Source organism: Manihot esculenta, chromosome 10 (assembly GCF_001659605.2).
Source record: "Manihot esculenta cultivar AM560-2 chromosome 10, M.esculenta_v8, whole genome shotgun sequence".
In the NCBI taxonomy this organism is placed as follows: domain Eukaryota; kingdom Viridiplantae; phylum Streptophyta; class Magnoliopsida; order Malpighiales; family Euphorbiaceae; genus Manihot; species Manihot esculenta.
The window spans coordinates 24,959,942-24,986,618 of NC_035170.2; the positions used below are offsets into that span (position 1 = coordinate 24,959,942).

The 26,677-nt window shown below is 33.1% G+C and overlaps 4 protein-coding genes across 4 annotated transcripts; all 4 read left to right on the top strand.

Moving 5' to 3' along the window:
* Positions 1 to 3,404: 3,404 nt before the first annotated feature.
* LOC110624515 (mitochondrial uncoupling protein 5) lies at positions 3,405 to 4,652 on the top strand. The gene has a single exon (XM_021769711.2). It carries the CDS (start codon positions 3,486 to 3,488, stop codon positions 4,461 to 4,463), a length of 978 nt encoding a protein of 325 aa, XP_021625403.1. The 5' UTR covers positions 3,405 to 3,485; the 3' UTR covers positions 4,464 to 4,652.
* A 2,166-nt stretch (positions 4,653 to 6,818) lies between these two features.
* On the top strand, positions 6,819 to 8,074 carry LOC122724877 (mitochondrial uncoupling protein 5-like). The gene has a single exon (XM_043960813.1). It carries the CDS (start codon positions 6,905 to 6,907, stop codon positions 7,880 to 7,882), a length of 978 nt encoding a protein of 325 aa, XP_043816748.1. The 5' UTR covers positions 6,819 to 6,904; the 3' UTR covers positions 7,883 to 8,074.
* A 2,708-nt stretch (positions 8,075 to 10,782) lies between these two features.
* Positions 10,783 to 12,009, top strand: LOC110624544 (mitochondrial uncoupling protein 5). Its single transcript, XM_021769738.2, has one exon. It carries the CDS (start codon positions 10,864 to 10,866, stop codon positions 11,839 to 11,841), a length of 978 nt encoding a protein of 325 aa, XP_021625430.1. The 5' UTR covers positions 10,783 to 10,863; the 3' UTR covers positions 11,842 to 12,009.
* Positions 12,010 to 24,973: 12,964 nt separating this feature from the next.
* Positions 24,974 to 26,238, top strand: LOC110624507 (mitochondrial uncoupling protein 5). The gene has a single exon (XM_021769704.2). The coding sequence runs from the start codon at positions 25,065 to 25,067 to the stop codon at positions 26,040 to 26,042; it is 978 nt and encodes a 325-aa protein (XP_021625396.1). The 5' UTR covers positions 24,974 to 25,064; the 3' UTR covers positions 26,043 to 26,238.
* Positions 26,239 to 26,677: the final 439 nt, after the last annotated feature.

Sequence of the window (26,677 nt, forward strand, 5' to 3'; positions counted from 1 at the left end):
AGCGTCTATGTCTTAAGAAATTGCTTTAATTTGCTTCAAAGTGAATTTTTTTCCATATGTATATATATATAATCATATCGTTGGATTTATCATTCATTTTTAAAATATATAAATAAAAATAGTAATAATTTTTTTAAGGAAATATTTAATCTTTTTAATTAAAAAAAATCTCTTGAAGATTTAATGCATGACTCTTATGATTAAAATTTGTTTGACAACGACTTTTAAAAATAGTGTGTAGTGTTTTAACAATAATCAAATTAATCTGATTTTTTTAATATAAAAATTTATTAATTTTTAATTTTTTTAAGAAAAATTCAACTGAAAGCATTTCAAATAGAATCAATGGGTCCATATTAAACACTGGGACTAACAGGTAATGCAGTTGTTTTAGCAAAATCAGGGATAAGCAGTTATTTGGTTTAAATTAACAAAATTGATTGAATTGAATTAATTTAAAATTTTACTTTAATTTTTTTATTCATTTTAATTCGTTTTAATATTTAATTTTAGAAATTTCGGTTATTTTAATTCGATTCGATTTTGATCAGAAAAAAATTAAAAAAATCAAATCGGACCGATTAGTGATAATAATATATTTTTTTAATAATATAGAGAAATTAAATCATATTAAGATTAAAATATTTTAATTAAATTTTAAATACTAAAATAAAGGTAAAAAATAAAAATTTATTAAAAATCAAAACCAATCAAACCGAATTGAATCGAACTGAATCAGATCGATTCGGTTCGATTTGATTTATAATCAAATCAATTCGATTCAATTTTTATAAATATTAAAATTTTGATTTATTCAGTTCAGTTTTATTTTGAATCGAACTGACCGAATGCTCACTCTAAATAAAATTATAAAATTTTGTAATATGTATTGAAAAAATAAAATTTGTTATTTTCAAGAAATAATAAATAAACAGTATATTAAAAACTATAATATAAAATTTGTTTTTATATATAATTATATTTTCTTACATGAAAATAATTATATGTTTATCATGAAATGGAGAAATGTGTAGAGTTATAGTAATTATTTTAAAATAAAAATAATATCTTTAACTAAAATTAAAAATATCAAACTAAGTTCATTGGTATGGCTTTTAAAAACTCTCTCAAAACATACTGAATTTAAATTTTCTTAAATATCATTGACAACTTGTATTAAGCATATGAATTCATTAAACCAATCGATTAATAGAAAAAAAAATCAGTTTTAACGGATTAATCGTTTTTATTTTAAATAGAAATTAAGGATAGAAGAATAGAACTTGAAATTTTTTATATTTATTCTAATACACTTATTATCAGACTGTGAGGGTAATGGATCAATTATTTAATGGCTTGTTTATTTTATGAAAATAATTTTTCGATTTTATTTGAAATTTATTTTTTCTGATTTTTTTTTATAAATAAGTGAGAATGTTTAAATAAAAAATATGAATGAATACCGTGAATTTGTTTGTAATTGTTTTTTATTTAAAAAATTATTTAAAAAATTATTTAAAAAATTATATAAATTGGCCAAGTTTATTTGTAATCCATTAAATTGATATAACCCGAACTTTCGCTCATTGTGAGCTATCACTTTAGAAGAGAGTTATGTGATAAATGAAAAAAAAATTTAAATACCGTAATTCTCAGTGTCAAAACTCACCCTTTTTTCAATGCGACACACTTCACAAAAAGTTATTATTAAATAATATAATTTATCAAATTTTCATCACATCTATAATTACGGGTCTATATCCATTAGTCAATACTATTTAAATTTTTAAAGTTCCACCTTCTTATAGTATAAAAATTTATGAATAAAAAAATACATTATTATACAACTACTCTTAAATTTTAAACAATTTATTATACTCATATTTTTCTTTAGTTTATTAACTTAAATGTCGGAGTGATTATTGTAAATTATCTTGCGCTATCTTTTTTACAGATTAACCAAACACAATTTCGTTTCAGCTCTATCATAAATTAAAAATTAAATTTTACAATTAAAAACATATTTATCCATTTATAAAAAATTTTTTAAAGCTAATGGTTTAAAATGTAATGTGGATGCACCCTTATTTTCCATGCATAATAAAATTCTATATATAGCAAATTAGATGTGATAATTTGCAGTGTTGGATTGAGTCTTTAGAAATAAAAAATTTCGTAAAAGTTTAATTTAATTGATTTTTTTAAATAATTTTTTATTTAAGATAAAAAAATTCAATTTTTTTAATTTAAAAAATTTTTATTATAAAAAAATTGAAATTTTTTTTATAAAATGAAGAATGACAAGTAAAGAATCAAAATTTTAGATTAGATTTCAAACTTTTTTTCTTCTAATCAAGTTTTCATCTCAGGTTTTCCATGTACGAATTCGCCGTGGAGTTGACACAAGCACTATGTAAGCACACTCCCATTGTGAGTGAGCTCTATATATGGCTATATCCTAGCTTGTCTATATTCCAACATCTCTATGGCCATATCCTAGCTTCCATTCCAACTTTGTGTGAACTCTGAGCAGAATTCGGTTCAAACTGAAAAAATTGATCGAACTAAATTGATTTAAAATTTTGGTTCGGTTCGGTTTTTAATTTCAAAAATTTCGGTGATTTCAATTCGATTCGATTTTGATCAAAAAAAAATTGAAAAAATCAAACTGAATCGATTAGTAATAATAATATGTTTTTTCAATAATATAGAGAAATTAAATCATATTAAAATTAAAATATTTTAATTAAATTTTAAAATACTAAAAATAAAGTGTAAAAAATAAAAAAAATTATTAAAATTCGAAATCGATCAAACCGAATCGAATCGAACCGAATCAGATCGGTTCGATTTGATTCAGTTTCTGATCAAAATCAGTTCGGTTTGATTTTTATAAACACTAAAATTTCAATTTCGATTCGATTTTAAACCGAACCGACCGAATGCCCACCCTTACCTGAAGTCCTGTGAGCCCTAAAATAAATTTTTAAAAAATATATATATTATACACAATTCTATATCCTCATTTTAATATTTTTATTTTGAAATTATTAAATCGACGCCTATCTTGATTGTCTCACAAGTGGACAAATGATGCAAGAGGAGACTGCATATTAACCGAAAACTGGAAACAACTACAGCTCCAGAATTTAAATTATGGGACCCAGAAAGACGTGTGTTTTTAAATACAAAAATTTGAATTTTACAAAAGATAATAAAAATGTTGAATTAAGATTTCCAAAAATAAAAATAAAAATGTTGAATTAAGCGTCAAGGTCAAATCGAGACTGCGTATTGGATAAAGTCAAACAAAGTTTGTGGCGACCGACACCGTGTGGACAATTCAACATCCCCTTACTATATAATCGCCTAATTCTCTGCTCACTCATCTTCATCACCATTTCTGTTCTCCACCTCTTCACTTAACTCAGCTACTCTCTCGCTGATCTGATTTGATTTCTTCAGTTTTCGATCCATAATTAATAATGGGTTTGAAGGGTTTTGTTGAAGGTGGTATTGCCTCCATCGTCGCTGGTGCCTCCACCCATCCTCTTGATCTCATCAAGGTTCGCATGCAACTTCAAGGTGAATCCCACCTCCCCAATCCAGCTTCCCTTCAAGCCCTCCGTCCTGCAATCGCCTTCAACACGGTTGCTGCAGGTGCCGGCAATATTTCACTACCTGTAGAAATTGCTCCTCCACCTGCTCGTGTTGGACCCATTTCTATTGGTGTTCGTATCATTCAATCTGAAGGTGCTGCAGCCCTTTTCACTGGTGTATCTGCCACTATACTTCGCCAGACCTTGTACTCAACCACCCGTATGGGTCTTTACGATGTTCTCAAACACAAGTGGACAGATCAAGACACCGGAAGCATGCCTCTTCCACGCAAGATTCTTGCCGGCCTTATCTCCGGCGGTATCGGAGCCGCCGTTGGGAACCCCGCTGACGTGGCTATGGTCCGAATGCAGGCTGATGGACGTCTCCCAATTGACCAACGTCGCAACTACAAGAGTGTGTTTGATGCTCTAACTCAAATGTCAAAGCAAGAAGGAATTGCTAGCCTCTGGCGTGGCTCAAGTCTTACAGTGAACCGTGCAATGATCGTCACTGCATCACAGCTCGCAACCTATGATCAGATCAAGGAGATGATATTGGAGAAGGGTGTGATGAGTGATGGAATAGGGACCCATGTGACGGCGAGCTTCGCAGCTGGGTTTGTGGCATCGGTGGCTTCAAACCCTATAGATGTGATAAAGACTAGGGTTATGAACATGAAGGTGGAGACAGGGGGGGAGCCGCCATACAAGGGTGCATTAGACTGTGCAATGAAGACAGTGAAGGCGGAGGGTCCAATGGCTTTGTATAAGGGATTTATCCCTACAATCTCAAGGCAAGGACCTTTCACTGTGGTGCTGTTTGTCACGCTAGAGCAGGTCAGGAAGCTGCTCAAAGATTTCTAATTCAAGTGATGGTGATCGATGAGGGAAATCAAAATGCCATATATAGATAGAAATATGTGAATTTTTCAGCTTCACTATCGGGAGAATTATTCTTTAATTCTTTTTGTTAGAATTTGGAAAGGCCACTATTATTCCATTACTGTAAAGAAGAATTGAATTTTTGATATAAATTAATTATTACTTGATCTCACATTTCCATTTGTCTATCTTCATATATAATTGCAGAATTCACCGCAAATGTAAAAAAATTCAATTAATCAAGGTGTTGTTCTCCTAATGGCATGGCTCACAGTCACAAAATTAAAAAGAGATTAAACCCATCAAAATACATAATCACATCAATATAGAATGCTTGTATGAATATTGCTGGAGTTTTGACCTTCTTGAGTTTTGACATCCTGCAGCTGCATTATAAGAGTAACAATCACTTTTATTTTTTTTGACAATAACCTTACCATAAATTACAAGTAAATATTTTATACTTCGTCCTTTTCTTTGATACTGGTTTTTCTACGGCCACCCTTGTCTTTTCAAGAAGGGTTGACTTCTGTCACCTTGTTATATGTTTTTAAATTTTTTTTATTATTATTGTTTTACATGTTGTGCTTCTTCAGTTTTTTCATGCCTTATTGTTGACAGATTTAAGAGAGGATTAACTTTTTGGGAATGGTGAAACTCTTGGAGTCGTATTCCGAACATGAATAATGCAATCAGTAACCCTCAAGGCCTTGGGTGCCATAGAACTCTGGCTACTGCCCTTAGTTGGTTTGAAGCTTCGATGCTTCTGGCCTTCAATCAGTCTGTGCTTTAGTTTTATTGGTTCTGGCTGTTGCCCTCAGTTGATTTGAAGCTTCGACTTTGGTCTGGCCTTCAATCAATCTTTGCTTCAGTTTTATTAGTTTTCTTGATAAGACGCTCCATGGCTCTTTCTACAAGTTGCATTTGTTGTCGGGTCTCTCAACTTTTTAAGTTTTAAGGATTTGATGACCTTTTAGGTTTTAAGAAACCTTATTTTATTTTCTATTAAAAACTACGGTTTTAAATGAGTTGGATTAAAATTTTAATTTTAATTTTTTTCTTTATATTATTATAAATGATTAAAACGTAAATACGAATATAATTCAATCATTTGTAGTTAGAGATTAGAAAAAAATCTCCTCAGATTCAATATGAAAACATTTAGAGTACATGTATTACGCTCAATTCATAGAGATTTAGAAAGCTGCTCTTAGAATTTCAAGCTTTTACTTGAGCAGTATAAATTGATAGTTTTTTAGGGACCATTTTAAAATTTCTATCCATAAATTTTCTTTAAAAACAAAGTGACGTGCAAAGCGCACTAATATATTTTAAAATTTAAGCAATGATATCTTTACGGTCATAGTAAAATTATTATTTTAATATTATTAAGATAACAGTTTGATAATAATTTAAAAATATTTAAAAAATTTATTTTTTTATTATATTTAATAATAAATTTTAATAAAAAATTATTTTATATTTAATAAAATCATAATTTTTACTATATTTTATATTTACAGTAAAAAAATATGTTTAAAGCTGATTTATATTTAATAGTGATATATTTCAAATTGTTGTTATTAATTTATAATTATATTTAAAATATACAATATTACTATTTTAAATTTATTTTTATAGTAGTGGTTTTTTTGCATACTCCACCTTCCTCTACTATTTATAAAAATTTATAAAAAATAATATATATTTAAAAAAATAGAGTAAAAAATTAATGAATCACTGTACATGATACATTTATAGAAAATATTTCTCTAAAACTGTTTCATGTAGACTGAATATAATAATTACAGTGGAATTTTTCCGATATTATAAAGTTTTGATTTCAAAATCTGTCACATCAAGTCAACGGTTTAATTATTAGTAACGTTGATAAAAAAAAAGTATTAATAACTGAATTTTTTTAGAAGTTATTAATAACTGAAAAATACTTAATCTCATAATATAACATATGATTAATCACAACTGCCCATACGATCATCAAGGTAAAGGAGGGCAGACGAAAAATAAAAAATTAAAAAAGAAGAATGGGTCAGTCAGTGGAACCCACTAACATGTGAGTGAGCCATATGGTTGTTACACAGTTGGCCAGTTCAACAGTTCAAACTAGGAAGACCAAGAATGGTCACAGACAACAGCACCAATAGCGCAGATATATAGAGTCAAATGCAATACCGTGTATAATTGATCAGTCGAATAGCACAAAGAATTTTCTTCGAATTTTCTCCATATAGATAACGTGTGGACCATCCTACACTCCCTCTCGGCCTCTCTATATAAACGCCTAATTCTCTGCTCACTCTTCATCTTCATCACCATTTCTGTTCTCTGCCTCTTCACTTCACTCAGCTTCTCTCTCTCTCTGATCTGTTTTGATTTCTTCAGTTTTCGATCCATAATTAATAATGGGTTTGAAGGGTTTTGTTGAAGGTGGTATTGCCTCCATCGTCGCTGGTGCCTCCACCCATCCTCTTGATCTCATCAAGGTTCGCATGCAACTTCAAGGTGAATCCCACCTCCCCAATCCAGCTTCCCTTCAAGCCCTCCGTCCTGCTATCGCCTTCAACACGGTTGCTGCTGGTGCCGGCAATATTTCACTACCTGTAGAAATTGCTCCTCCACCTGCTCGTGTTGGACCCATTTCTATCGGTGTTCGTATCATTCAATCTGAAGGTGCTGCAGCCCTTTTCTCTGGTGTATCTGCCACTATACTTCGCCAGACCTTGTACTCAACCACCCGTATGGGTCTTTACGATGTTTTCAAACACAAGTGGACAGATCAAGACACCGGAAGCATGCCTCTTCCACTCAAGATTCTTGCCGGCCTTATCTCCGGCGGTATCGGAGCCGCCGTTGGGAACCCCGCTGACGTGGCTATGGTCCGAATGCAGGCTGATGGACGTCTCCCAATTGACCAACGTCGCAACTACAAGAGTGTGTTTGATGCTCTGACTCAAATGTCAAAGCAAGAAGGAATTGCTAGCCTCTGGCGTGGCTCAAGTCTAACAGTGAACCGTGCAATGATCGTCACTGCATCACAGCTCGCATCCTATGATCAGATCAAGGAGATGATATTGGAGAAGGGAGTGATGAGCGATGGAATTGGGACCCATGTGACGGCGAGCTTCGCAGCTGGGTTTGTGGCATCAGTGGCTTCAAACCCTATAGATGTGATAAAGACTAGGGTTATGAACATGAAGGTGGAGACAGGGGCGGAGCCGCCATACAAGGGTGCATTAGACTGTGCAATGAAGACAGTGAGGGCGGAGGGTCCAATGGCTTTGTATAAGGGATTTATCCCTACAATCTCAAGGCAAGGACCTTTCACTGTGGTGCTGTTTGTCACGCTAGAGCAGGTCAGGAAGCTGCTCAAAGATTTCTAATTCATGTGATGATGATCGATGAGGAAAATCAAACGCCATTACATATAGCTAGAAATCTGTGAATTTTTCAGCTTCACTATCGGGAGAATTATTCTTTAATTCTTTTTGTTAGAATTTGGAAAGTCCAATATTATTCCATTACTGTAAAGAAGAATTGAATTTTTGATATAAATTAATTATTTCTTAATCTCACATTTCCATTTGTCTATCTTTATATATAATTGCAGAATTCACCGCAAAATGTAAAAGAATTCAATTAGTCAAGGTGTTGTTCTCCTAATGGCATGGCTCACAGTCACAAAATTAAAAAGAGATTAAACCCATCAAAATATAAATACATAATCACATCAATATAGAATGCTTGTATGAATATTGCTGGAGTTTTGACCTTCTTGAGTTTTGGCATCCTGCAGCTGCATTATAAAAGTAACAATCACTTTTGTTTTTTTTTACAATAACCTTACCATAAATTACAATTAAATATTTTATACTTCTTACAGTTACTCCGACATAATTACTCCGTTTATACCGGTTTTTCTATGGCCACCTTTATTTTTTCGAGAAGGGTGATTTTTGTCATCTTGCCAGACATAGGTTTACTTTTCCTTTTCAAGTCTGAGTGAGGTTGTATATATATTTTTTGGTTTCTTTTTATTATTATTATTTTACAGGTTGTGCTTCTTCAATTTTTTCATGCTTTATTGTTGACAGATTTGTGAGAGGATTAACTTTTTAGGATGGTGAAACTCTTGGGGTCGTATTCCGAACATGAATTATGTAGTCAGTAATCCTCAAGGCCTTGGATGCCATAAAGCTTTGGCTATTGTCCTTAGTTGGTTTGAAGCTTCGATGCTTTGTTTGTGGCCTTTAATCAGTCTGTGCTTTAGTTTTATTGGTTCTGGTTGTTGCCCTCAGTTGATTTAAAATTTCGACGCTTTGTTCTGGCCTTCAATCAATCTTTGCTTCAATTTTATTGGTTTTCTTGATACGACGCTCCTTCCATGGCTCATTCTACAAGTTGCATTTGTTGTCGGGTATCTCAACCTTTTAGGTTTTAAGGATCTGATGACCTTTCAGGTTTTAAGGATCTGATTTTCTTTGGCTGTATTTTTTTTTTTGTTGAGTTTTGGTAGAAAGCCTTTATATTTTTTAGACTTGTTCATGTATTTATCTATTTGTTTGGTTTTTTCAGAGAGTCTATTTTATTTTATGATCTGATATCACTTTAACGATATACAAATCGACTCAAATAACTTTTAAATACATAATTCAAATTTATCTAAATAATTTTTGAATATATTTTTTGTTTAGTCCAAAATGATTAACCAAAATTATTTAGTAGTTTCTACTTTAATTACCAATATATATATAATAATCTGAGTCAATTATGATTAATCAAAATTATTTAGTAGTTTCTAACTTAATTACCAATATATATATAATAGTCTGATCCAAATTGACTCAAATAACTTTTAAATACATGATTCAAATAATTTTTAATATACTTTTTATTTAATTCAAAATGATTAATCCAAATTATTTAATAGTTTCTAACGTAGCTAATATATATTCAACTTCAAATATATTTCCAACCGAAGCAAGGTGGCTTGAGGCTAGTTGATTTCAATTCTCCCCTACTAAATTTGCGATGTGTGCTAATATCCGATACAATTACTATGTGAGGACCGAACTTTGGTCATTATAATTGGTCCACCTTGTCGGTAGCTCTTTTCTCATTGTCCACTAATTTGATCAAAGAAACTTTATTCTATTTTTTATTAAAAACCACGATTTTAAAGGGGTCATATTAAAATTTTAATTTTAAAAGGACAAGATTAAAATTTTAATTTTAATTTTAATTTTTTGTTCTTTATATTATTATAAATGATTAAAACGTCAATACCAATATAATAATTCAATCATTTGTAGTTAGAGATTAGAAGATTCGATATGAAAACATTTAGAGTACATGTATGTATTACGCTCAATTCATAGAGATTTAGAAAGCTGCTCTTAGAATTTGAAGCTTTTATTTGAGCAGTATAAATTGATAGTTTTTTTATATTTGTAGTAAATAAAAAATATATTTAAACTGCTGATTTATATTTATAGCAAAAACTGATATAATAAATCTTAAAATTGATTTATAAACTGTATTTAAAATATATACGATCATTATCAAAAATTTATTTTTTATAGTAGTAGTCTTTTGCGCACTCTACTTTCTTCCACATTTTATAAAAATTTATAGAGAATAATATATATTTACAAAATAAAATAAAAAATTAATGATTCACTGTACATGATACATTTATGAAAAATATTTCTCTAAAACTGTTTCATGTAGACTGAATATAATAATTACAGTGGAATTTTTCCGATATTATAAAGTTTTGATTTCAAATTCTGTCACATCAAGTCAACGGTTTAATTATTAGTAACGTTGATAAAAAAAATTATTAATAACTGAATTTTTTTAGAAGTTATTAATAACTTACAAATACTTAACTTTATAATATAACATATGATTAATAGCAACTGCCCATACGATCATCAAGATAAAGGAGGGAAGACGAAAAATAAAAAATAAAAAAAGAAGAATGGGTCAATAATCCAACGAAATTCTTGTCAGTGGAACCCATTAACATGTGAGTGGGCCATACGGTTGTTACACAGTTGGCCAGTTCAACAGACCAAGAATGGTCACAGACAACAGCACCAATAGCGCAGATATATAGAGTCAAATGCAATACCGTGTATAATTGATCAGTCGAATAGCACAAAGAATTTTCTTCGAATTTTCTCCATATAGATAACGTGTGGACCATCCTACACTCCCTCTCGGCCTCTCTATATAAACGCCTAATTCTCTGCTCACTCTTCATCTTCATCACCATTTCTATTGTCTGCCTCTTCACTTCACTCAGCTTCTCTCTCGCTGATCAGTTTTGATTTCTTCAGTTTTCGATCCATAATTAATAATGGGTTTGAAGGGTTTTGTTGAAGGTGGTATTGCCTCCATCGTCGCTGGTGCCTCCACCCATCCTCTTGATCTCATCAAGGTTCGCATGCAACTTCAAGGTGAATCCCACCTCCCCAATCCAGCCTCCCTTCAAGCCCTCCGTCCTGCCATCGCCTTCAACACGGTTGCTGCTGGTGCCGGCAATATTTCACTACCTGTAGAAATTGCTCCTCCACCTGCTCGTGTTGGACCCATTTCTATCGGTGTTCGTATCATTCAATCTGAAGGTGCTGCAGCCCTTTTCTCTGGTGTATCTGCCACTATACTTCGCCAGACCTTGTACTCAACCACCCGTATGGGTCTTTACGATGTTCTTAAACACAAGTGGACAGATCAAGACACCGGAACCATGCCTCTTCCACGCAAGATTCTTGCCGGCCTTATCTCCGGCGGTATCGGAGCCGACGTTGGGAACCCCGCTGACGTGGCTATGGTCCGAATGCAGGCTGATGGACGTCTCCCAATTGACCAACGTCGCAACTACAAGAGTGTGTTTGATGCTCTGACTCAAATGTCAAAGCAAGAAGGAATTGCTAGCCTCTGGCGTGGCTCAAGTCTAACAGTGAACCGTGCGATGATCGTCACTGCATCACAGCTCGCATCCTATGATCAGATCAAGGAGATGATATTGGAGAAGGGTGTGATGAGTGATGGAATAGGGACCCATGTGACGGCGAGCTTCGCAGCTGGGTTTGTGGCATCGGTGGCTTCAAACCCTATAGATGTGATAAAGACTAGGGTTATGAACATGAAGGTGGAGACAGGGGCGGAGCCGCCATACAAGGGTGCATTAGACTGTGCAATGAAGACAGTGAGGGCGGAGGGTCCAATGGCTTTGTATAAGGGATTTATCCCTACAATCTCAAGGCAAGGACCTTTCACTGTGGTGCTGTTTGTCACGCTAGAGCAGGTCAGGAAACTGCTCAAAGATTTCTAACTCATGTGATGATGATCGATGAGGAAAATCAAACGCCATTACATATAGCTAGAAAGCTGTGAATTTTTCAGCTTCATTGCTGAGAATTATTCTTTAATTTTTTTAATGGGACTCTTTGTATCTGTCAAATTGCAGTTAAATTGGCAATTCCACAGTTTTAGGAAGATAGATTCCTGCATTTAACATTTTATTTATAAAAAAAAAATTAAAAATAATTTTTTTAAAGTATATAAAAAATAATTAATAATTATAAAAAAATTATATAAAATGACAGCTAGACATTTTTTAAAATAATTAATAATTAAAATTATTTTATTTTTTTAAAATTAAATGTATATAAAAACAAAAAATATATATATTTTAAAGAAAAATTTTTTAATATTTAAAATATTCATTGACTAATTTTCTAAATGCCTCAAATATTAAAAAAATATGAAAAATATTTTTAGTTAAAATATAAAAAATATTTAACTAAAAATATTTTGTATAAAAAAGTAGAGTCTAAAATATATAATTTTTTTATATTTTTTAACATATCTACCTTTTAAAATTTTCATAAATATGATATTTTAAAATCTCAACGTGGTTTTACTATCATTAAAATTTTAAATTTTTTTAACTCACAATTTAATAAAATAATTAATAAAAATTTCAAAAATATATAATTTCATTAAAATAATTTTATGTAATTTTTTTAAATAATTATTTGTTTAAACATTTTTTATTTAAAAATAAAAAAAATTTTAAAATAATAAATTATTATTTTTAACAATAATTTTAATTAGTAATTATTTTTTTATATACTTTAAAAAAATTATTTTTAATTTTTTTTAAAAATATTTTTTTATAAAATTGACATATTCAATAATTAAAGCGTTAAACATACCGATTTCCACCGCTAGATTATCAAACTGTGCAGTTCCACAGCATGAGTGATGAATAAAAATTCAAAATGCCTTGGAAGATCAAACGTGAATTTCAATTTCTTTTTTTTTTCTTGTGCGTGTTTTGAAAAAAAAATAGCTCTACCAAAGCAGTAAACTCAGCAAGCACAAAGGTACACAGGCCAAGTCGAATCATGAATCCAGCTGCCCAACGACCGCGGCTATTCCGGAGTAGCCCACCTCCTCCTCCACGACCTGGATTCCCCTGCAAGCTGCGACGCTCCATCTGTGTTGAGTTTTAACCACCTATCTCGCGGTGGAACCCATGAAACAGCCACCAAAGTTCGTTGTTTTTGCACCTTATTCATTCCTTTCCAGACCTTATAATTCATGCAGTATTCCCTACGTAAAATGGCTATCTTTGAAGTTAACGTTAATATTTCTCCCTCAAACACATAATTATTTCTCCACTGCCACAAAAACCATAACGTAATACAAAGACACTGTACAGCCTGATACTCACTCCTTTCTCTACATATCAGTTCTTCACAATGTAACCAGTCCTGAATTCCCATGTTATAAAATTTGGTTAAAGAGTTGGCCTCCCATACATTTCCTAGACTTGTCGAGCAGCCCAACAATAAAGATATGTAGGTAACTTTCATATATTTTTTACTTATAATTTAAATTAATTTTATATTTTTAGTAAATTTAGTAAATAAAAATAAATATTTAATATTTAATTATTTTATTCATAAAAATTAAAAAATTTAATTTCATTGACTCATTGAAGATGTGATATAGTGATTCTATCATATGAAAGGTAAATACGTAGAAAAATTATAAATTTTTGTTTATAAATATATCATATTTTTTGTGCTTAATTTTAATTTATTATAATTTTAAAAAGTAAAAAGATAAATATTGAATTTAAATGTTTATTTTATTTATTATCAGCAAATGAGACTTTCTGTATATATTAATATTTACTGGGACGGAAATATTATAAGTACGTTTTCATGGATATGATTATGGTGGAAGTTTTTCAAATGTTGTTCTAATAAGTAAAAGGATAAGTTTTAATCAAACAGTAAAAAAAATTGCATATACTAATATTTACTGGAACGAAAATATTATAAGTAATTCTGATGGATATGATTATGATGGAGGTTTTTCAAAGGTTGTTCCAATAAGTAAAAGGATAAATTTTAATTAAGCAATCGAAAAAATTGCATATACTAATATTTATTGGGACGAAAATATTATAAGTAGTTTTCATGGATATGATTATGATGGAGGGTTTTCAAAGGTTTTCCAATAAGTGAAAGGATAAGTTTTAATCAAGCAGTCGAAAAAATTGCTTGTGCAGTTGAATTAGTCGAGAATAATGAATATATAGAGATAATTAATTTTAAAAAACCTATAATTTTGGATGGATCATTAAAATTTAAGTATATGGACACTACAAGAATTTTAAAAATTACCAACAGAAATTTCCATTGGTAAACATTGATATTCCGTTAGTGAAAAATTTCACTAACGGATCTGTGACGGATTCATTCCGTTGGGAAAATTCTCGTTGGTAAATTATTCACTAACGGAATTTGTATCCGTTAGTGACACTAACGAATCACCAACGGAAATGTCCGTTGGTGACACTAACGGAATGCAATTCCGTTGGTAATACTAACGGATTTTGCATTAGTAATCCGTTAGTGAATAAAAAATGGCGTTGTTTTCCTTTGCAATGGACATGGATCTGTTAGTGACACCAACGGAAATTCTATTGGTAATCCGTTGGTAAATCATAAAATTGCAAAATCATCCATATATTTTCATACATTATGTACTTGTACCCTGTACATTCATATACATCCATCATCATCCATCATCATCCTGGACATTAATAATACTATAAACGTAAAAAATCAAATTACTCATTAAAATATATTTAAAACTTAAAAAATTTGTACTACAATTATAATTTGAAATAAAAATTATCAACTGGTCATAACAAAAGATACATACTAAACTAAACTAGCAAACTCATCATCTGTATCATCATCATCACTATCTGTATGATGATCACCAATGACAGGGGCATCATCATGCCGCTGCTGTGGAGACGGAGCTGGAGGTGCCCTAGGAGCAGATGTCTGAGTGGATGTCCCAATACTCTGTTGTGCCATCATCCTATGCATAAACGTCTGCAACTCGTCCAACACTGTGCTAATTCAACCATTCTCTGTCTCTAGCCGATCAATTTTATTCTGCATCTTGTTCATTGCTTCAATTGTAGGAGGATCCACTGGGGGTGCAGACGTGTATGAAGCGGAACAATGAGATGGCTCATGAAAATATGCTAAAGCCTAGGACCCTAATCTATAAACTCGACTCTTTTTCTGCCCGCCAACCGCTTCGTAGTACAGTTGGACCTCATTTATGGTCGTCGGCTCATTGCTTCTCTCCTGTTGCTGTGTTGCTACCTCTTTCAGTTGTACGTATTTATCCTGCATTATAAATTTCAAGTAACGTATTAGTAAAACGATTTAAGTACATCAAAATTGTTAATAACTACATTTAATATTAACTTACATAAATAGCTTTTGACCTAGCATCAACAAACTCTTCTGTCCCTTTTCTCTTATGTGTGACCTCGAAAACCTCATGAGGATGTGGTTCTCTGCCTAGTCTTTCTCTCTGTTACCAATTATAAGAAGTATAGCAATTATCATCGAAAAAAAATATTTATAAGAAGATAAATATAAAATAAAAATATTTACTAATACCATCCTCTGCTAATGGGTATACTGTGAAACTGATCCGCATGCATGCCTGGAAATGCCAGATCCTGACCCTCCAGCCTCAATGCGCCTATTGGTAGAAAACTTGTCACACTTCTCTTTGTATTCAGAAGTGTTCCAAGTTTTCTGCCACTTCCTCAAAATAGAATCTGGTGTAGCCAGATTCTTCGCCTTCCCTTTCCTGATTTCCCACATTAAGCCCCTATATCTCTCAGCTGCCTTTTTCTGCCATGCAATTTTGACCAAGCTTTCAATTGCTTGGTCCCATATGAAGCATTTCTGCAAAAAGATTAAAGTATATGATTAGTTAGTAATTACACATTTCATATTATAAATCAAAATGCTAAAAGAATTACGCTTCACCTTGAATTCCTGCCAATAAAACTCCTTAGTGTCATTTGGCACTGTCTTCCAACAGTGTCCTTCCGCGATCAATCTTTATTTTATTATCAGAGTAATCCTGCGACTGCACATCTCCGACGGATGTAAACTACATGAACAACGGTGAGTTAGTATAGGGTAACATTGAAATTAATCATAATTAAAAAATAATTAACTATTACTTGTTATTAATGAGTGAAATGGTCTGTCGGAATGAATGTGTGCCGCCTACAGCAGTGGTCGATCCTGCAGATGCTGGAGCAGATGATAGAGTAGATGCTGATGCAGATCCTGACCATCTAGCTGATGCAGTAGCAGAAGGAGATGCAGGTTGAGGTGAATGTGAATGTGATATCGCAGGTCGTGGAGCTGGAGTGGGATGGTGAGGAGCTAGAGTGTGACGGTGAGGAGGTGGAAGGGGACGGGGAGGCAATGCATCGGTACATGGTGGAACTGGTGGACCTAATAGATCCCTATGACATGGTTGTACACTGGATGCAAGTGGTACCCATATTTGAAGCTCCGTATCCCCAAGTCCCGTTGATGCCGTGGTAACTACGGCTAATGCTCTTGTCCGCCATCTGCAGTCGCCTCCTCTTGACTTGTACTAGCAGGAAGTCGAACCGGTCCTCTGGGCTTCTTAACCCTTCCACATCCCCTCATCTGTGAACAAATAAAAAATAGTCAATGCAAAAAATAATATAAAGTTCATAAACATTAAATTAAAAACGTACAAACATAGTAAGTTACTCACTGAGAAATAATGAAAATATACAACTCCAAACTGATTTATAATATAAATTAATTTAGTCCGATTCATACGAATCGAACTCATTATCACCATCTGCATCTACATCAGAATTAGGGTCACTAAGAAACTCATCTTCATCTGTCGAAACATCATCATGAATCTCAGTCATTCCTCCACTAGGATCATTCAGGTAGTGTTGTTGAGTAATATCATCCAGATTTACTTCAGCGTAATCAATCTCATCTTCTTGAAAAGGTTTATATGTCTTTGAAGACGTTTCAGATACTTCAACAACGGGTCTACCTTTAACTTTCATCACAGCCCACCAATCATTTTTGTCACGACGCTTGCTCGGGTATGAAGCATAAACGACCTGTGTTGCCTGAGAGGCTAATACAAATGGCTCGTACTTACTGTATCTACGCTTATTGTTAACATCGACTATTCTATAATGTCTATGCACCTTGGTGCCCGTATTTAGTATTGGATCAAACCAATCATATTTGAAAAGTACAGTCCGCTTAATTGATAACACTGGATACTCCAACCGTAACACCTCAACCAACTGTCCATAGTAGTCACTTTCTTTAAAACTGTAATTACTCCCTTTTATACATACACCAAAATTCATTGACTTACTACTTAAATTTCCATTGATTGTGTTGAATTTATATCCATTAACACAATACCCATCAAAAGTTGTGACACTTCTGAGTGGTCCCTTTGAAAGATCTTGTATAAGCTGATTTTTTACATTGTTCTGCAATTCATGGGCATACTTGTAAAACCATTGGCCAAACTCTCTCTCCAGTTTTTCATCAACAGTTGCATCTGTGATATTTGGTTGTGCCGATTTTACTTGCTCTACATAAATGCTATACATACAAATTAACAAGTAATGTTTAACAATAATGTACAATATAAGAGATATTACACTATTAATATAACTAACAATACTTACTCAATATATGTTTTCACCTCTGGACAATTTAAAAGAATATATGTTTGAGCAGATTGGCTTTCATTTTCAGTCATATATCTCGATTTTCCCTTTCAGATTGTGCTACCTGTGCATTTGAATATGCTTAATTTGCTCGGTACATCATCATCGGAAACAAATTCATGCAAGTTGCGTGGAACCTTCGATGTCTGGTCATTACATGTGCTTCAAAATAATGAGCAGAAAATGCACCTGCTTCTTCTACCAAGTAAGCATTGCATATTGAACCTTCGACCCTTGCTTTATTTTTGACATTGTTCTTTAACTTTCTCATGTATCTAGTGTGTGAAAACAGAAATTAGAAATGTATACTAAGTAAATCATAATGCTGAGCAATATACGTAAAGAATTAGTAAGTATACCTCTCAAATGGTATATCCACTGATATTGTACTGGTCCTGCAATTAATGCTTCATATGCAAGGTGTACTGGTAAATGTTCCATTGAATCAAACAGACTTGGAGGAAATACTCGTTCAAGCTTACAAAGGATCACAGGAATTTGTTCATTTAACCGTTGCATGTCCCAATTAATAAGTGTAGTTTAAGTAAGTTCTCTGAAGAAATTGCTAAGCTCTGTTATTGGTTGCCAAACATTATTCGATAACAATTCTCTGAAAGCTATAGGAAGAATTCGTTGTATGAAAACATGACAGTCGTGGCTTTTCATACTAAAAAGTCTAAGCTTCCGACTATCAACACACCTCCCTAGATTGAAAACATATCCATTAGGGAATTTCAGTGTTTTAAGCCAATCACACAGTATCATCTTTGATTGCTTGTCCAAACAATAACTTGCTTTTGGATATTTTCCGCTAATTGGATCTTTCTTCAATTCTGGTCTCCTGCATATTTCATTTAAATCTTCCCTTGATTTTATATTGTCTTTCGTCTTCCTCTCCACATTCATCACTGTATTAAAAATATTTTCAAATACATTCTTTTCAATATGCATTACATCAAGATTGTGGCGAATCATATTTGATTACCAATATGGCAAATCCCATAATATGCTCCGCTTACGCCAACCAGTTGTCTTTGAAAGCCGACCATTTATTTCATGACTGTCAATGTCTATTATCCGCATCAACCCAATTTGCTCAATTTCTTTTAGCAAGTATTCCCCAGTTCTAATTGGCGGCGATGACTTGGAGACTGTTTGGTTTTTAATAAAAGATATCTTGTTTCGACGGAAAGCATGGTCGTCAGGCAAAAACTTTCGATGACTGTCAAACCATGTTTGTTTACCCCCCCTTTTTAATGTAAATGCATCTGTGTTTTCCATACAGTAGGGACATGCAGTGCGTCCTGCTGTGCTCCACCCTGAGAGCATTGAATAAGCAGGGAAGTCACTAATAGTCCAAAGTAAAGCAACATGCATAGTAAAATTGTTCTGCTGGAAAGCATCATAAGTATTCACACTAATTTTTCAAAGTTCTTTCAATTCCTTCACTAATGGTTGCATGTACACATCAAGCTTCTCTTTTGGATTCTTGGGACCAGGTATGATAATTGTCAGGAATATGTACTCATCTTTCATACACATACCTGGTGGCAAATTGTATGGAGTTAATATTACTGGCCATGAAGAATACTGTTGCCCAAATTGACCGAATGGTTGAAATCTATCAGTGCAAAGGCCGAGTCTGACATTTCGGGCCTCCATTGCAAAGGTTGGATGAGTTTGATTGAAATGCTTCCAAGCAAGAGCATTTGAACAATGATGCATCACCCCATCATCATTTGCATGGTCATTGTGCCAAGTCATATACTTAGCTGTAACACACGATGTATAAAGTCTTTGCAAACGTGGTGTAATGGGAAAGTAATACATTTTTTTGTATGGTATTAGACTCTTCCCTTTCCCCTTGGTGTGCTTGAGGTGTTTGAACCTTTCATGGTCACAAAATTTGCATCTAGTAAGTTCTTTATTATTTTCCTAATAAATCATACAATCATTAAAACAACAGTGTATCTTTTGTACAGGAAGCCCCAATCCTTGGACTAGTCTCTTTGTTGAGTAAAAGCTGCCCGTCATGACATTGTCACTCGGTAACATCTCCTTCATAAGTTCACAAATCTGATCAAAACACCATTCTGAGAAATGATGTTCTGCCTTCAGATTTAGTAAACGTGAAACGGCCGATAACTGAGAGTGAGTTTCACATTCAGGCCATAGTTCTTACTTAGATGCATTTAACATTTCATACAGTTTCTGTGCAGCGGAGTTTGGCATCTCATATGTATCATTATGTATTATATGACAACTTATTGCATCCATGACCATGTCCTCAAACCGATTGAAATTTAGGTGATTAACACTATCAGAACCATAAGACATGTCTAATAGTGCATCACCAGATCCGTCATGCACTTCAGTTTCACCGTGCAAATACCAAGCAAGGTAATTTTGCACAAAACCATGCTTCATTAAATGATATTTAACTGTATTTTCATCTTGAAAGCTACAGTTCTGACACTTAAATCGATTGCAAGGACAGCGAATCTGATCGTCATTTAAATAATATGGGCAGTTCTTAGCCTTCTCTATAAATTCATTGATCCCCTCTAAATATCTGGGATTAAGTAAACCATCTCTGAGACGAGCATACATCCAACTTCTTTCAGCAGTCATATTAACTACAATAACGATGCTGATATGAAAACATAAAACTTATAAATCCTATCTTCGAACAGAGCCTGAAAACCAATAATTAAATTATGCATTATATCTAAAATATGCAGTAATTATATCAATTTTACTTAAGAGAATAATTTATGCAAAAAAATAGAATAATAATACAAAAACCTGAAATACATGATAATTTAATTACTAATATCTTCATAATCACGTGTTTAATTAATTATTAGGTCCGCCAATTTATTAGATGCGCCAAATTATTTTTGAGAAGTGCACCAAAATGCACCAGCAGGTGCACTGCAAAATGCACATGCTGGTGCACTTGGCGAGTGCAACAGCAGGTGCAAAGGATAAATTCAAAAAAATATAAAACCTGAATCAGGTAAAAAATTTCACAAAAATCAAGCGGGTGCAGAGGATAATTTCACAAAAAATCAAAAATTTCAAAAATATAAAACATTTCACAACAATTTCACAAGAATGGAGTACATGCAAGAAAATAGGGTACCTGTGGACAGTGTCCGTCGATAATGGCAAGACCGGAGAGAGAGAGGGCCTCACTCGTGGACCGTGATGCCGAGAAAGGGCGCACCTGTCGACGGTGGATGGCGGCAGACCGTGGTTAGCGGCAGCGGTGAAAGACCCAGAGGTTGGACGCAAATTCGGATTTCAGAGATATTTTGATTTCCTAATCACACGATTTAGGGATCTCATTTAGTATACTGTGTATTTTGGGTTAAAATTCACTAACGGATGATTAGTCCGTTAGTGAAAAAAACATTAGATTAAAAAATAATAAAATCACTTACAGATTACTAACAGAAATAATGTCCGTTAGTATTTCACTAACGGACTTATGATGGATGGGTACGAGCGTATTCTTCAATCCGTTAGTGAAGTCCGTTAGTGATCAATTGAAATCTTGTAGTGGGAGATATGGGGTGAAGATGACGTATCTCATATGTTTAATTACACATGTCAAGTTAGTGATATGACTGATATAAAAAAATATGTTAAGATACTTCGTCGTGTTAATACGATAAATGAGGATGTTGATATTGATCTCTCTGGAACTGCTCTTGAATCAAATATTGAATAATGTGAAGAGCAGAATTCACTGAATGATTATAATTTATCTGATACTCTTGAAGGGCGATCGAATAATTTATCTGATAGAGCAGAGGATGATGATTCATAGATATCTACTGAGGATGATGATGATGATGGCGAGGATAATGATTCATAGATGTCTACTGAGGATGATGATGATGGCAAGGAGGATAGTTTGAGTAGATATCAATACTACAATACTCAATTTCTAATCCTATTGTGCCTATTGTTCATCCTCCCCATACTCAGAAATATATTTCGATTTACTACAGTGGATTCCTATGATAAACTAGAATGTTGTTTCTTTTGGGATCCATTTAAAGAGTTTTCAATTGGGATGCTATTTTCTTCAAGATATGCAATGGCTCCGGCTGCAAAAAAATATCACCTTAGACGTCATCATCAATTTTGCTACCATGAAACAAGAGAGAGTACATATTCTATAAAGTATAAAGACAAATACAATGGTTGTGCATTGAGGCTTCGAGCATCCAAAAAACAAGAAGAGGATATATAAAAAATTATGAGATATAATGGACCACACACATATACAAATCCTCAATTATTGAAAAACAATAGCTAATTGGATGAAAATTTCATCTATTCATTCATCTTTGCATTGATTGAATAACAGCCTAATATAAAAATTGCAGCCCTACAAGCAGAAGTGTGAGATAAATTTGGGTACGAGTTGTCTCATAAAAAAACATGGAAAGCAAAGTATAAGGCAATTGCAAAGCTTTATGGGAGTTGAGATGAATCACATAGTTAGTTGCGTAAATTCATAACAGCTGTTCATTATTTCAATTGTGAAACAATATACATTATTAGGAACAACCCACATTGGATAGATGAACAATTAAATTTGATGTGTTGTATATTTGACCAAATGTTTTGGACTTTTAAGCAATCGATTAAGGGATTTAAATATTGTCAACCTGCAATTTCAATCGATGAGACATTACTTTATGGAAAATACACCTGGCGTATATTGTGTGTAACTGCACTCGATGGAAATAATCAACTTTTTTTTAAAACTTTTGTCATTGTTAATAAGAAAGATGATGACAATTAGTCATGGGTTATGGACTGCATAAGGTATTTGTGACCAATAGAGAAGACTTATGTGTAATTTCAGACCATCATGCTGGAATTATTAAGACGATACAGAAAGATTGGTGGCAACCTCCAGCCGGTCATCATCCTTACCATATAAGACATGTATTGAGCAATTACAATAAAACATTCAAAAATGCTGCAATAAAGAAATCATTGTGTAGGGCAGATAGATGTCATGTCTTTAAATACAATTTTTTTTATCTATTTAATGTCACATTTTGCTGATAATAATTTTACTTTAATGAACTTATAATTTATATCAGCAAATCAAAATCAGAAGAGAAAGTTTTATGAAGCCATGAACAATATTCAGGAGGTGCACCCTGAATCATATGATTGGACAGTTAAAATAAATTTAGCGAAATGGACGAGATCACACGATGGTGGACAAAAATATAACATGATGACAATAAACATTTCTAAATCCCTAAATGGCATGATGAAAGGATTTTGAGTGTTGTCTATAACGACAATAGTTGAAAAAATATTCTTTCAATATGTCCATTATTTTGATACATGACGAACAATATTTTTTGATCAGCAAAGCAAGGATTTATTTTCACTCAGACTTGCAGTGAAACTCTTCGTGTTAATGCAATTAAAACGAATGGACATAGAGTGAGAAGGTTTAAAAGTCAAACAATGGTTTGTAAAATAATTATTATTCGGGGTAGGCAAAAACAAGTGGTTAAACTTATGGATTAAATATGCACATGTGACAAATTTCAAGAGACGAGATACCATGTTCACATGCTATTGCTGCATGTATGTCCCATTCAATTGACTACAAGCAGTTTGTCTCTGATTATTATAAATTGGAGTATATCATCCAATGTTATGCATACACATTCTATCTTTTTAGACATCCTAACTATTGGCCTGCAACATATGAACTTCTTCTTGTGCCTGACATTTCTAGAACAAGGAAGAAGAAACGACCAAAATCTTCTAGGATTCATAATGAGATGGATTGAAAGTCGAGCAAAATAAAAGAAACGTCTAGAGTCCATTGTTTAATATGTGACAGGGTGGGACATAATAAAAAAATCTGTGTAGGTTGAAAAATAAATAGATAAATGTTAATATTTATACTTACAGTCACTTATATTTTTTATAATTATTATAAACGTAATGTATTTTTTAGTGTTCATTTATTTTTATTGGTATCTTATATTTATGTTTAATGGTCGATCGCTCATGATTACATTTACAGATTAATATGGTCGATCGCGTTGTTAAAAAGAACAAATCACACAAGTCATCCATATCAAGAATATTTAAGAATAATTCAATTATAATAGTCAAAAAGTATATAGATCCTAATGGCATAACATGGTATGAAAAAAATAAATACGTCAGATTACTCATGTCTTAATCGTAGTAATGCACCACATATTTTCATTGGTTTTCCTTTAAATTCGTTACAAGATTTTGGATAAGTAATTATATCGAGCGTTGAACCTCCATGGGGAGACTATGGAAAATACGTTGTGAGTTAGAAGTATATTTTAATAAATATATTAAAATATCTCTAATGGTTTAAAAAATTTACTAATTAATTTTTTATTAATTTTAACAATTAAATATTATAAAAAGTTTAAAACACTCTCGATACGGAAAGACTAATTATTAACTTTTTTATAAAATTAAGAAATTAATTAATATTTTTTTTTCAAATTACAGAAATTAGATGATAAAATATTTAAAAATAATTAATTAGTAGATTTTTTAAAATGCTATGATGGTTTAATGGATTTTTTAAAATTGAGAAGTAATAGAATTAAATAATAAATTTTTATGTATTTTGCTATTATTAAGTATACATTTGATATGATAACAAAAATTAGAGTAGTTGTTAATGGTATATATTTTTATGGAGTAATAATTAAATTTAAAAAAAAAGGTTTAATATTAAAAATGAATATAACTGTTAATCTATTAATTTTTTATGTTTTATATAAAAAAATTAAAAATAATTAAAAATAATTCATTTAACTTAATAAAATATCATTTAGATGTTATATTATAGATAAGTAATGCAATGAATATATATTTATTATGAATCATATATTAATTTAGAGAAAATTTTAATATAAAATCAATCATAAATAGATAAATCCGTAACAAACCGTATTCTAAGTAGACACCTATCATGATGTTCTTACAAGTGGACAAATGGTGCGAGAGTAGAGTGCATGTTAACGGGAAAGTAGCAATCAAAAGAAAGCACTAGAATTTAAGTTATGGAACCCACAATACGCGTCGTTTTAAATACAAATTTTGAATTTTACAAAATGGCAAATAATGAAAATGTTGAATTAAGCGTCAAAGGCCAAACCGAGACTACGTATTAGATAAAGTCAAACAAAGTGTGGCGACTGTTGGACAATTCAACATTCCTCGCTATATAAACGCCTAATTCTCTACTCATTCTTCATCTTCATCACCATTTCTATTCTCTGCCTCTTCACTTCACTCAGCTTCTCTCTCGCTGATCAGTTTTGTTTTCTCCAGTTTTCCATCCATAATTAATAATGGGTTTGAAGGGTTTTGTTGAAGGTGGTATTGCCTCCATTGTCGCCGGTGCCTCCACCCACCCTCTTGACCTCATCAAGGTTCGCATGCAACTTCAAGGTGAATCCCACCTCCCCAATCCAGCTTCCCTTCAAGCCCTCCGTCCTGCCATCGCCTTCAACACGGTTGCTGCTGGTGCCGGTAATATTTCACTACCTGTAGAAATTGCTCCTCCGCCAGCTCGCGTTGGACCCATTTCTATCGGTGTTCGTATCATTCAATCTGAAGGTGCTGCAGCCCTTTTCTCTGGTGTATCTGCCACTATACTTCGCCAGACCTTGTACTCAACCACCCGTATGGGTCTTTACGATGTTCTCAAACACAAGTGGACAGATCAAGACACCGGAAGCATGCCTCTTCCACGCAAGATTCTTGCCGGCCTTATCTCCGGCGGTATCGGAGCCTCCGTTGGGAACCCCGCTGACGTGGCTATGGTCCGAATGCAGGCTGATGGACGTCTCCCAATTGACCAACGTCGCAACTACAAGAGTGTGTTTGATGCTCTGACTCAAATGTCAAAGCAAGAAGGAATTGCTAGCCTCTGGCGTGGCTCAAGTCTAACAGTGAACCGTGCAATGATCGTCACTGCATCACAGCTCGCATCCTATGATCAGATCAAGGAGATGATATTGGAGAAGGGAGTGATGAGCGATGGAATTGGGACCCATGTGACGGCGAGCTTCGCAGCTGGGTTTGTGGCATCGGTGGCTTCAAACCCTATAGATGTGATAAAGACTAGGGTTATGAACATGAAGGTGGAGACAGGGGCGGAGCCGCCATACAAGGGTGCATTAGACTGTGCAATGAAGACAGTGAAGGCGGAGGGTCCAATGGCTTTGTATAAGGGATTTATCCCTACAATCTCAAGGCAAGGACCTTTCACTGTGGTGCTGTTTGTCACGCTAGAGCAGGTCAGGAAGCTGCTCAAAGATTTCTAATTCATGTGATGATGATCGATGAGGAAAATCAAATGCCATTACATATAGCTAGAAAGCTGTGAATTTTTCAGCTTCATTACTGAGAGAATTATAAATAATTTAATTCTTTGGTTAGGAAAGGCCGCTACTATTCCATTACTGTAAAGAAGAATTGATTTTTTGATATATAAATTCGTATTGATCACATTTCCATTTATCCATATTGCTGCAAGTGAATCATTTACCTAACGAATTTAACCAGCTTCGTGACTTCCCATCCCCCTCTACTAGACCTTTAAATCACTCAGTTCCTGTGAGATGGTCTCCTCATATTGATTGGGTTAAGATGAATATTGATGCGGGGAGGACTGCTACGGGTGGTATTGATTTAGGAGTTCTTTGTCGCGATCATGCAGGCCATGCTTTAGCTGCAGCAGGTGATTTCAGAAGCTCTAGCTATCTCTTTTGGCCTCCAGCTTGCTGTTGATATGCTCTTCATGCATCACAGTCATCAACTAAAATTAAATCTTATTCTCGTTAGAGATCCATTAAAGATAACCAACTTAGTACTACCAACCAATGAAAATAAATTTTTATACTTTACATGAGACAATTAAAAAAAATAACGGTCAAATCACTAAATTATTTTTATTCAT

Excerpts from the sequence above, each read along its gene's own strand:
- LOC110624515 (XM_021769711.2), top strand. The coding sequence starts at position 3,486 with ATGGGTTTGAAGGGTTTTGTTGAAGGTGGTATTGCCTCCATCGTCGCT.
- LOC122724877 (XM_043960813.1), top strand. The coding sequence starts at position 6,905 with ATGGGTTTGAAGGGTTTTGTTGAAGGTGGTATTGCCTCCATCGTCGCT.
- LOC110624544 (XM_021769738.2), top strand. The coding sequence starts at position 10,864 with ATGGGTTTGAAGGGTTTTGTTGAAGGTGGTATTGCCTCCATCGTCGCT.
- LOC110624507 (XM_021769704.2), top strand. The coding sequence starts at position 25,065 with ATGGGTTTGAAGGGTTTTGTTGAAGGTGGTATTGCCTCCATTGTCGCC.